Below are 13,309 nucleotides of genomic sequence, written 5' to 3'. Positions count from 1 at the left end.
GATGCAGGTATTATGGGCAGATTAATTTTACAAATACATCTAAAAAGGGCTGAAAGACTTTTAATACCTTTCAAGTGGAAGAAACATCACAAACATTTTGCTGGTCAGATTTAACTAAAGTAACAATGTTGATGGTGAGAGAATCTTGAAACTAGAGCTTGGGGCAAAGATAAATTAGTTGGAAAAATGTAGCAGAAACAGAAGGCAAAAAAGTAGTGTTTTATCCTAACAGATCTTTAAAAACTAAAACAGTTACTATTAACCCAAGTTAAATAGTTTCAAACATGCTAAGCTGTTGTGCTTTCAACTGAAAAGGGAACACCACCACCACCTAGTGGGAAATGAGTATGTTTTTACCTCTGGCTGCTTTTACATTAAATCTTAATCTTCGCAGTGCTTCTTCTGTATCAAAGTTGCACTTAACCAACTCATATAAGGCCTGAGAAAGATAAAAGAAACTTTCATAACTTGATTTTTTTGTGGATTAGTAACCAAACCTTATTTCATTCAGATGAATTTACTTTATATATTTTGAAGCATTCTCACCCAAAGTTTGATTTGTAAAATCTCTATGTATTAGTACTTTTTCTTAGATTTGATGAGCAGAGGTACAACATGAAAACTGCATTTAAACATATTAAATCACATGTTTGTACAATCTGCCCCGTAAAATCATCCTAATAGTTCAGCTGAACAGGGTGCTAAAACATCCAGTTGGAAATGACAAATACCTTACGATTGTGACAAAACAGTTTATGCACCAGGTTTATTTAATAGGTATCCCCTTATATTCAGCTACTAAAAACCATATATATTGCATTATAGGAATTCCTCTACTGTCTTGTAGTATACTGGAGGATAATTCAATCCTCCTACACTGCAGGATAATTCAAATTAGAAGTCTCATTAAATGATAGTAAGCCTTGTGAAGCCACTGCATTCCATCTGGTGCAGGAACACCTACACTGCTGTTCGAAAAGGTGTTTCAGGATTTTGATGGTGAGAGAGGGGTAAAGGAACTAGCAGTTGGCAGTATTCCCATGCATCTGTTCTTAGAAGGTGCCTTCAAAAATTAGGCGTACTGTAGATAAAACTGCGAGTTAGCAGAGGAGACAGCGAATATATAAAGGTGGTAGAAGCGTACCGACTGTGGCATTGGAGTTGCATTCATCCTGGCAAGTGGTGAGTGAGCATTCCAATCACACGGATCACTTCTGCCTTGTAGATGATGGATTTCCAGCATCTGAATTTTGTTGTTTTTTTGTAAATGCTGGATGGTTGGACGATGGGAGTTGAGTCATTTGCCTCAGAATTCCCAATCTCTGACCATCTCTTATCGTCACTATTTATATGGTGGGTTCAGTTCAATTTTGGTCATTGGTAACCCACATAGTGTTGATAGTGAGAAATTCAGCAATAGTAATGTCATGAATACTGAAGGGAAATGCTAGATTCTGACTTAGACGTGGCATTTGAATGTGACAGATGTTGCATGTATGTGCTCAACCCTCAAATGCTGTCCAGGTGTTGATACTTATGGACAAGGATTTTTCAGAAAAAAGAATTACAGTGCTGAAGTTTGCATAGAGAATTTCCCCACTTCTAACCTTGGGTTAGAGATAAAATCATCAATACAATAAGTGAAGATGGTTGGGCTCAGTACACTACACTACACTGAAGTAATGACCTTAAAAAGACATTGATCTCCAACAACTATAAATAACCTTCCTTTGTGCTGGATGACTCTAACCAGAGGAGAGTTTTCATAGATTACTGTTGATTCTAATTTTGCTTCTTCATGCCATATGCTGTCAGATGTGGCCTCTATGTCAGAGTTAGAGTTCAGATCTTTTATCCATCTATTTAGAGTCCATGCACTGTGATGCAAGAAAATACCATGGGCTACATGGTTGTTCAGCAGATAGCATTAAATGCATTCTGTGGCAGATATAACCAATTGCAGCAATTTGGCAATTAAAGATTTTCTTTTACAAGTAAATCTCAAAAGCAGATCACCCCAATTTTGTAGTAAAAGACAGTTCAGCACATTGGTAAGAGAAAGCAGAACGCAAGGACATTTTGTACTTCCGTGGTCAGTAGATGTTGCTAGACCAGGATTTTAAGCAGTAATATTGAAAGTTGAGAAGGTGGATACTTTTTTTGATTAACAAGCAGGTATTATTATCCCGGATGATTTAGAATGGCTTGAAACTATGTTTTCCATCAAAAAAGTCAAGGTCAGTACCTGAAAGATCACACACCTTTCTAGTAAAATGTAATTTTGAAGCAAAACCCACATGCACAAGATGGTAATTAAGGAGCCCATGTCCTGGAGAATATGAACAAATATTTGAATAGACAAGCATTGTCCAATTAGGTCTTGCCCAGCAGCCAGCAAGTGTTCAGACCAGAGAGTGAAGATATTCCATGTCAATACAGCAATACAATCAATGTTCAGCAGCTTTATTTTAGACAAAGATCCACACTTTTGGAAAGGTAAGATGACTGGATGACATTTTGGAAGGCTGTGGAATGATAAAATTTTTACAATACAGAAGAGGTCATTCAGCCCAGCATTGTCTGTACCAGCTTTCAAACATGCTACCTAGCTAGTCCCATTTTCCAGCCCTAACTCTGTAGCCCTCTAAATTTATCATTTTTAAATATATAACCAGCTCTCTTTTGCAACTTCCAATGAAATCTGCCTCCAGGTAGTGTCTCCATTGTTTCACCAAATCACTAAGGAAAGAAAGCAGTGGACGCACAGGTAAAGACTGAGGGCCACAAAAAAGCCATACCCAAAAATACCAGATGGTGTAGAAAAACGGTGTATGGGGAAATGGCACAGAAAATCTAGCAATTTGGCAAGAGCCACGATGTGCAAATCCTCAAGATCATCTGTGGTCCAAGAACTCAAGTACCTTCTCCACAGACAGTGAAGAATGGAGTGGCACTCAACAAGGGTACAGAGGCACTCCAATCTCTTAGAATGAGTGCTTAGAGAATCTCCACAAATGAGGCTCATTCCTCAACATGGAGCTTAACCATGCCCCACAGCACATTCCCCACTGCCGCTACTTTGGTGCAATCCGAGACTGACAAGGTTAAAATGGCCATCTGACAAAAGAAAACAAAAGCCTCCAGTGCAGATGGAATCCCTGCCAAAACGTACTTGATTCCTACACAGGAGCTAATTTTCCTCATTTAGAAGGGGAACACACCAGATCTTTGAGATGGCATATTCGCAACTATCCTCAAAAACAGAGATAAGACCAAATGCAGTAACTAGAATGGCTTCCATGCTAGATGCCAAAGAGAAGCTTATGCACGACATAATTCTCAAATCCCCTGAGGAATACCACCAGCAATGTCTCTGCAAAATCTGGCAAATCCACTGGCAGTACGGACTTTCCAATGGCAGTACCCTCTTCTCAACCTTAGCTCCAGTATTAAGACTCAAGCTAATCAGGTGCATTGGGGAAGTGACACTACCCACAGTGCCTTATATAGAACTTTCATACCTCAGAGCTGTCACAGGAAGTGGTTACAGGAGGGCAGGGAAAATACTTTAATGATGCCTTCAAAGCCTCCCCTCAGAAAGTAAAATGGATTCACTGACTCATAGGTACCTCTTGCCCAAGACTGTCCAAACCACTGAAGCCACCATGAGAATGTGAATGTTATCTTACGTATCCAAAGGTCAGGTGGATGCCAAAGCAGTAGGAGAGAAAATGTGAGAAAACCCAAACATTTCACACACCTGTCTCGTCAAACACCACCTCTTGTCAACCCTTCACAGGGCGCACAGAACTGTTTATTCACTCTAGGACCCAAATCTTCACAGTTAAAGAAACGCGGTCTATAAAGTTTGCCTAAGATAAAACCATTGATGACCGGATGTGGCAGGATTGTTGAGCGTGGATTGGACCCATTAATTATGGCATCCATGATGTGCAGGTTCTTGTGTGGCAGCTTAAGGCCCTTCAGTTCTGCTCCCAATATGCCCTTCTCATTGAATACAAGTTTGATATCTCGGTTGGATGATCACGGTAGGGAAATATAATCTGGGCCTTGTACAATTCTGACACCAACGGCTCATAGTACCTAATGGAGGTCCATTTCTAAGCTGCTGGATCTGTTCTGGAACTCTTATTTATCATGATGAAAATGCCACACAACATGGTGAAGCGTAAACTCCATGTGAAGGAAGGATTGTGTCTCTACAAGGGTAGTGCAGTGGTGAGGTGCAGCTTCACTGGACAGACATGCACCTGCAGCAAGTTGATTCCGATGGATTTGACCATCTTCCTGGTTCCGTCATCATCTGCCAAAAGGGATACCATTAATCAGTGGTACTTACACAACAGTAATGGCTTACTGATGGTCAGTTTTGATTCTGTCAAGTTCATTCAACACATGGCAAACATGGGTAACAGTGCTGAAACCTTTCCAACAGACAGTGAAGACTCCCAAGAGCAGTATATTTTCCACTCTTGCCACTTTCAGCGTTTGTTCAAATTGCTGTTTAAGATGTAAGAAGGTTGATATCAGCTAAGGGGAAGTTTCATTGCTGAAGTCTAACCTGATGCCATATGACTTCATTTGACCAACTGTGGCAGAACAGAGGAGTTCTAATAACACTAGAGTCAATTGGAATTGGGAAGAATCTCTCTGCTGGTAATGAAGTTACCCTGAACACAGGGTAGCAGTGTCTTCCCTGTGTTCAGGCATCTCAGCTCCAGGACATTTCTCAGGAGTTCCTCAGGTAGTATCCTAGGCTCAATCATCTTCAACTGTTTTATTATTAACCTGCTCTCCATCATGAGGTTAGAAGTTGGGATGTTTGACAATGTTCAACACTATTACAACTCTGATACCAGAGCAGCCTGCATCCAGATACAACTAGACCTGTTCAATATCCAGGTTTGGCGACAGGTGGCAAGAAGCATTCCCTGGCACTTGTGGCACAAATTACCAATTCCTGCATCCCCCATTATCAACATCCTGGTGGCCACCATTGTCCAGATATTTTTAATGCACTCATGGGATGCAGGTATCACTGAGGGGCAAGATATAAATATTACGAATTGCCTGCCAACAGCGCATTAGTTAGGAGCGAGATGGAAAACTCCATTTGCTTGGATAAGCTGAATTCCAGCAACACTTGAGAAACTTGCCACCAACCAGGGCAAAGCAACCCATTTCACTGGCACCATTACTCCAAACATTCAGTCCCTTCACTATTGATACAACAGGGGCAGCACTAGGTACCATCAAGACACACGCCAAAATTTACCAAAATTGCTTAAACTGCACTTTCTAAACTCATGGTTGTTAGTATCTAAGGAGGAGAAGGCAGTAAACACCTGGGAACACAGCCATCTGCAAAGTCCACTCCAAGACACTCACTATCCTGACTTGGAACTATATTGTTGTTGGGTCAAAGTCTTGGAACGCAACCCAGCAGCAATGTGGATGTACCTATACCAAATGAACTGCAGTGGTGTGGCAGCTCACCACCACCTATGCAATGGGAATGAGGGATGGGCAATAAATTCTGGCCCAGCCAGTGAATCTTGCTCACATCTTGAAAGAAGTTTAAAAACAATATAGTGCAAAGGATAATTCACAGTTTAATTTCAGATTATGACACTTAATTAACAGGCCAGCTACAAAGTGACAGGATCCTGACAGGAGGCCAGGGTGAAGTTCTAGATCTACCAGGTTATAATAATTAAGTGAAGGAAAATAATTGCATTTACTTAACATTTTTATCAACCATTGGTGTTTCAAAGCACTTTAGAGTGGATTTGCAAATAGCAAACTCCAAACACTAAGCAGACAACAATCAACTTTTTTGTGATGTCGACCGGGAGATAAATATTAGATATAACACCAAGAATAACTTGCTGTGGTTCTTTGTAAGATAGTGCCATGGGATTTTTTTGATCTCTACCCAGGTAGTAGACAGAGCTATTGTTCTACTATCTTATTTGAAAAATAACAGTGTAGCACTCTTAGTTCTGTAATGGATTATCAGTCTTGTTTTCTTTTGTTTTCAAGCTCGAGGAGGCTCTTGAACCCATAACCTTGTGACTCAGAGACCACAGTATTATCAACTGAAGCATGGCTGTTACAGGAGACTGTTCATAGTGACTAATATAGACATGAGAAGAAACCTGAAATAAAATATTTCAAAATTGTCTGACAATGGAAATTAATACATTTTGAATCAGAATGGTGACAATATAAATTTGTATGCATTGCTACAATCATTTGGATACTGAAGTTGTTTCAGATTTTAAATTTAAAAGCAAAGTCGAATGGAAAATTCTACTGGTTTTGAAGAATAAAATCCTATTTTGTGAAGCAGTTGTGTAATAGAAGGTACTGTTTAAATAAGCACTTAAAAATAATCTGCACTTTGAACTAAAGACTAAAATGTTTAGTGATGGCATAGTTGTAATGTTATTGGAATCATAATTCAGAGACCAGGCTAATGACCTGGGGGCATAAAATCCCACAAGGCAGCTGGTGGAATTTAAATGCAATTAAATTATTTGGAATATAGTCTCAGTAATGATGACCATGATCCAAAATTGACTGTCATAAAACCCACCTGGTTCACTAATGCCCTTCAGGGAAGGTACTGCAGTCCTTATCCAGTCTGGCCTACAAGTGACTTCCAGACCCACAGCAATGTGGTTAACTCTTAACTACCCCTCTGAAATGGCTAGCAAGCCACTTAGTTCACAGGAATTAGGGATGAGCAACAAAAGCTGGCATTGCCAGCAATGCCTACATCCTATGAAAGAATAAGCAAAAAGAAAACATTTATGCAATGTTGTTAGCGATTTTACCTAAGGCAAACATTTGCCACTACCTCATGATTCTTAATGGTTAAGTTTGTTTAAACTAAATGTAATACCAGTTTCCTATGTTTGCCTGAACAGGTTCAAAAAGTATAGATAAACCATAGAGTTTTAGGACTTCTAAATTCAACAATTTAAACTAATATTTTGTAAAATTCTGGTTTCATTTGCAAGTTGCTTCTCTTTAACAGATAAAACAACAGCTTTCAATTTCAATGTGCATGACAAACCTGTTCATTGTCTTTTATGTGCGAGCCTTCTGGTATTGCATCCAGTCCTTTCTCCTCACCCGTGCGCTTACTAGCATCACAAAGAAATTCCACCACTTTATTCTCAGGCAGAAAATCAGGGTTCCACAACAACTGGTCTTCATTCTCATATACTAGACATAGATTTTCATAAGATCCATTAGTGCACGGCTTTTATCTAGGCCACATACTTGCACTTGCTATGCATCTTAGGTTTTACAAAAGAGTACCACTTTTATAAAAGATATAACCAATCAATAAGTTTCAAAAAATCTTTGATATCTGAAGGAAACATTTGGCAAATTAAAAATAAATAATTTTTTTTGCCAATAAATTTTTTCTCCAAGTAGCAACTTCTTGTGGCATAGAATTTTTAAGTATTTCACTCAAGTGACAATTCTTCACATGCAAGCCTAAACCAAAAATTGTCAGCAGGATACTTCGCATTACAGGATATCACAGCCAACTAGCCTCCACACAGGTCTGAAATTGGATTACATCAGGACCAGCAACATATGCTGACTTCCTTCTGATCTCAAGATCGCAAAGGGTATTGTAGTACCGTAATAACACTTTGGCTAACAACAAAAACTCAGGATTAAACTCTCAAACCATCTTTTCACATGACTCCCAGGTACAGTAATGAATAATAAGGTTTAAAACAATAAACTCTTCCAAGTAGTAGGAGCAATTGTGAATGTGCTAGCAAGGAGGCAAATGGCATGCTTTCTTGTAAGATTTTTGATTTCAGCTTTTAAAATGATCATCATGGCCTCAAAAGTCTAAGGTAGAGGTAAACATTTCATGATATCTTTTTCTAAATCACTAAGATACATTGACACATGCTCAAATTTCTACAGGGCTCAACAGAACAGATGCAGAAAGGAGAAGGAGGAAAGAACAGAACCCAGAGTTAGATAGCACGTATCCAATCTATGGCTCCAGATTATGACCTTACAGCAAAGTACAGCTGATTTGACTGGTCGGTAATTTTCAAAATGTGGATGAATTTCGTAACTGGGACACGTATTTTAACAGTAGTAGTAAAAGTTTTTTAGATTGGCTGGTCAGTTTTTAATTGTTGAACTTAACTACAGAATTTTAATAAAAGTGTGTAGAACATTTATTGAAATATAAAATTCCAAGCACAGGCAGGATTATAGAAGCCATTGATATATGGTGGCTCCAGAATGCAGATATTTCCTTTGCCTAAAACACAAACGGATCTGAAGTATGTGTATTTGGAGAAACTTTGCCTTAGAGCTTGAAAACAAAAGAAAACAAGCGGGAGGGGAAGGATCCAGTTGTTGTGGTCCACGTTGGGACTAACAACATAGACAAAGTTAGGGTAGAGGACCTGTTCAGGGATTATGAAGCACTAGGAAAGAAATTGAAGTACAGGTCTTCAAGGGTCATAATCTCCGGGTTACTGCCTGAGCCACATGCTAATTGGCACAGGGAAAAGAAAGTTAGGGAAGTAAACAGGAAATGGCTAATGAAATTCAACTTGAGTAAATGTGAGGTTTTGCACTTTGGAAAAAAGAATACAGACATGGACTATTTTCTAAACGGTGAGAAAATTCATAAAGCAGAAGTACAAAGGGATCTGGGAGTGTTGGTCCAGGATTCTCTAAACGTTAACTTGCAGGTACAGTCTGTGATTAAGAAAGAGAATGTAATGTTGTCGTTTATCTCAAGAGGGTTGGAATATAAAAGCAGCAATGTGCTTCTGAGGCTTTATAAAGCTCTAGTTAGGCCCCATTTAGAACAGTGTGTCCAATTTTGGGCCCCACACCTCAGGAAGGACATACTAGCCCTGGAGTGTGTCCAGCGGAGATTCACACGGATGATCCCTGGAATGGTAGGTTTAACATGTGATGAATGGCTAAGGATCCTGGGATTGTACTCGTTAGAGTTCAGAAGGTTGAGGGGAGATCTAATAGAAACTTACAAGATAATGTATGGCTTAGGAAGGGTGGACGCTGGGAAGTTGTTTCCGTTAGGTGCGGAGACTAGGACCTGTGGGCACAGCCTTAAAATTAGAGGGGGTAAATTTAAAACTGAAATGAGACGACATTTCTTCAGCCAGAGAGTGGTGAGCTTGTGGAATTTATTACCACGGAGTGCAGTGGAGGCCGGGATGTTGGATGCCTTCAAAGGCAAACATCGACAAATTCTTGATCTCAGAAGGAATCAAGGGCTTCGGGGAGAGTGCAGGGAAGTGGAGTTGAAATGTCCATCAGCCATGATTTAAATGGTGGAATGAATTTGATGGGCCGAATGGCCTTAGTTCCACTCCTATGTCTTATGGTCTGATGGTCTTATAGTCATTGAACTGCAACACATCAATGGAGGGGAGGAAATACTTAGACACTTTCTAGTTCCTGGAGATGATCACACCCCTTAGGTGTGTTTTGATCCATAATCAAGGACAGGTGGTGTGATAGTAATGGAGAAGGTTATGGGATCAAGTGGGTAGAAGTGGAGGTACCTCAGCCAAAGTACCCCTTAACCTGATCACAGCATTGACTTCTGGTACCTGACGTTGCTGCTAGTGCAGCTACTGAGAAAATTAGATAGACCGTTGGCCTCAGTCATTGCACCTATCCATCATGTTTGGAATGCTGAAATAAAATCATAGTATAAAAACTCAGGAAGTCTGGCAGCATCTTTGTAGACAGAAACAGAGTTCATGTTGAGTCCAGTATGACTAACCATTCCAAAGAGAAGTCATACAGACTTGAAAGGCTTACTGTTTTTCTTACCATAAATGCTATCAGACTCTGAGTTTCTCCAGCACCTCATCTTTATTTTAGATTTCCAGCTGTCTATACTATTTTGCTTTTACTTGTGAGGTGAAATTCTGGTGGTTATGTATGGAGAAAAGCAGGGGCTGCAGGGTGGATGTCCAAACTGACCATGACACTGGTTTAACAGGAAACCATTCAAGCTGGAGGAGTCAAAAGAAATGTGATGGTAAGGGGCAGTTTAGTCTAGAGGATAGATAGCTCACAGCAGTTGAGAATGAGAATCCAAAAGACTATGTTGCATCTGCCTGGTAGAGTTCAGTACATCAGCTCTGCAATGGAGAGAAACTTGCGAGGGTTTTGGGTGAGGAGACAGCCATCGTGGTCCACGTAGGTACCAACAACTGGTATGTCTAGGAAAGTGTGTGTACAAAGTGAGTGCAGCCAGGACTGAATTAAAAGGCAGCACCTAAAATAGAGTCAAACAGCACAGAAACAGACCCTCCGGTCTAACTTGTCCATGCCGACCAAGCTTCCCAAACTAAATAATTCCCACTTGCCTGCGTTTGGCCCAATTTCCTTTAAACTTCAATTTGTGTACTTATCCAAATGTCTTCTAAATGGTGTAAGATATCTGCATGCACCACTTCCTCTGGCAATTCATTCTACGTACAATCCACCCTCCATGTGAAAAGTTGCCCTTCAGGTCCCTTTTAAATCTTCCTCCTTGCATCTTAAAAATAAAACTTTACTGAAGAAGGGCCTCGACCTGAAACGTCCACTTTCCTGCTCCTCTGATGCTGCTTGGCCTGCTGTGTTCATCCAGCTCTGCACCTTGTTATCTTAAAAATAGAACCCATAGTTTTGAACTTCCCCAGATCAGGGAAAAGACCTTTGCTATTCACCATAATGACAACCCTTATGATTTTATAAACTTCTACAAAGGTCACCCCTCAACCTCCTACGGTCCAGTGAAACAAGTCCCCAGCCTATCCAGCTTCTCCTTATAACTCAAACCCTGCAGTCACGGCAACAAATTTTTTCTGAACCCTCTCCAATTTAATATTCCTTCAAATTTACGTCCCAACTCGAATACTCCGAGTAATGAAGGCAAGCGTGCTAAATATCTTAACCAACCTGCCTACTGTGACGCAACTTTCAAGGACTATGTCACGAAGCCTCAGGAGCCTCTGTTCAACAACATTACCCAGGGCCCTACCATTAACCAGACAAGTCCTGCCCTTGTTTAACCTTTGCTCATAAGGGAAACGGTCCATACAGGGATCATCTTAATGAATGTTCTCTGAACTGCCTCCAATGAAATGATTCTTAAATAAGGGAACCAAAACTGCACTCAGTAGTCCAAATGTGGTCACACCTGTACCTTGCATAGTTGCAGGAACTTCCCTAATTTAGGCCCTTGAAAGAAGGGCCCATATTCTGTTACCTTACTTGATTGCCTACTACACCTGTGTGCTAGCTGTGTTTTGTGCACAAGTAATTCCGTGGACTCCACCCCCACCCCAGATGCTGATTAATAAAAAGTTTGCTGCAACAGTTTTTCTGCTCTCAGTTCCCAAGTAAACAACTTCACATTATCCCACATTATACTCCATTTGCCAATTGTTTTGCCCACTTAATCTATCAATATCTCTAAAAATTCAGTATCCCTTTTGTAACCTGCCTTTCCACTAATGTGTGTTGTGCTAATCTGCCTACAGCACATTCACTTACTTCCTCCTCGTCATTGATATATGTTGTAAACAGTTGTGGTCCCAGCACTAATCCCTGTGGAACCCCACTAGTCATGGGTTGGCAATCTGAAAAAGGAATTTCTTATCCCCACGTGCGATTTCCTGCCTACTAGCGAATTCTCTATTCACGCCAGTGTTACTAACAGTAAATAAAAAAACTAGTGGATGACACGTATTTTGGATTTTCAGAAGACTTGTGAGGAGGTTCCACACAGGCTCTATAACCAGAGAAAACTGTCACAAAATAAGAGGAATGCCATTTAGGACTGATATGAGAAGGTGGTGAATCTTAGATTCTGAAAGAGCTGTAGAGACTCCATCAAATAGATATTCAAGACAGAAATCAAATAACATGGAGAATGCAGGAAGATGGCACTGATGTCAGCCATGATTTAGCAGACTGAAAAAGCCTGCTCCATTTCGCATTTTCAGTGTTATAGCCCATCATAAAAGGATGTAACAGCACAGCATTCCAAAATACATTATGAAATCAAGCAAAGTCAGCATAGCTTCATGAAGGAAAAAGCAAGCTTGACAAATTTATTAGACTTCTACAAGGTAACAAGCACGTTAGACAAAGAACTTATAGATGCCACATATATGAATTTCTAAAAGGCATTCAAAAAGGCACCATAAAGACTATTCAACAGCCTATGGTTTTGGAAGTACTATATTTGCATGGGTAGAGAACTGGCAATCTAATAAGAGGATAGAGAGATGGGGTAAAGGGGATATTTTCAGGATGGCAACTGTACCTAATGGAGTGCCATAGGGATCAGTGCTGGGGTCACAATTATTTATGATATATATGACTTGGGTGATCTAAGTTAATGCACTATCCCCACATTTGCAGAAGACAATTTCAGGTGGGAATGGAAGGAGAACCAGAATCATACAGCATGGAAACAGATCCTTCAGTCCAACCAGTCCACGCTGAACATAATCCCAAAGTAAACTAGTCCCAACTGCCTGGCCCATATCCCTCAGAACATTTCCCACTCGTGTACTTATTCAAATGTCTTTTAAACATTGTAACTGTACCTGCATCCACCACTTCCCCCAGAAGTTCATTCCACACAAACAAGTCCGTGGGGGGGAAAAAAGCTCATCTTTTTTGACGTTTCACCTCACCCTAAAAATGTCCCCACCCAGTCTTGGAAAATCCCCTGTCCTAGGGAAAAGACACCTGCCATTCACCTTATCTATACCCCTCATTGTTTTAATCAACGTCTATAAGGTCACCTCTTAAGTTCCAGTGAAAAAAGTCCCAGCTTATCCAGCCTTTCCCTATAACGCAAAACCTCCATTCCTGTCAACATCCTGGCAAATGACTTGTGAATCGTCTCCAGTTTAATTACATCCTTCCTATACCAGGGTAACCAGAACCGGACACAGTACTCCAGAACAGGCCTCACCCTGTACAATCTCAACATAACATCACACACCTATATTCAAATTTCTGAGCAACCAAAGAAAGCACGTTAAATGCTTTCTTAACCACCATGTATGTGATGCAAACTTAAAAGAATTGTGTACCTAAACTCCCACGTCTCTATTTAACAATACTACGCAAGCCCCTACCATAAACTGTACAAGTCCTGTCTTGTCTGTGTTACCTAAAATGCAAAACCTCACATCTATCCAAATTAAACTCCATCTGTCCCTCCTCGGCCCACCGACCCAGTTGA

General features: G+C 40.3%; 1 protein-coding gene across 4 annotated transcripts in view; it reads right to left on the bottom strand.

Moving 5' to 3' along the window:
• Positions 1-13,309, bottom strand: part of LOC125456204 (mesoderm induction early response protein 1-like) — a 65,371-nt gene that overhangs the window by 14,368 nt on the left and 37,694 nt on the right. For all 4 annotated transcript variants that reach the window (XM_048539093.2, XM_048539091.2, XM_048539088.2 and 1 more), the window contains exons 8-9: positions 7,103-7,254; positions 358-439 (exon numbers count right to left, since the gene is read on the bottom strand). In XM_048539093.2, the coding sequence (XP_048395050.1) occupies positions 358-439; positions 7,103-7,254 (234 nt within the window). The remainder of the gene's footprint in view (positions 1-357; positions 440-7,102; positions 7,255-13,309) is intronic.

The sequence above is a fragment of the Stegostoma tigrinum genome, chromosome 8, assembly GCF_030684315.1.
Source record: "Stegostoma tigrinum isolate sSteTig4 chromosome 8, sSteTig4.hap1, whole genome shotgun sequence".
Classification (NCBI taxonomy): Eukaryota; Metazoa; Chordata; class Chondrichthyes; order Orectolobiformes; family Stegostomatidae; genus Stegostoma; species Stegostoma tigrinum.
This window is presented reverse-complemented; position numbering and strand designations above follow the sequence as displayed.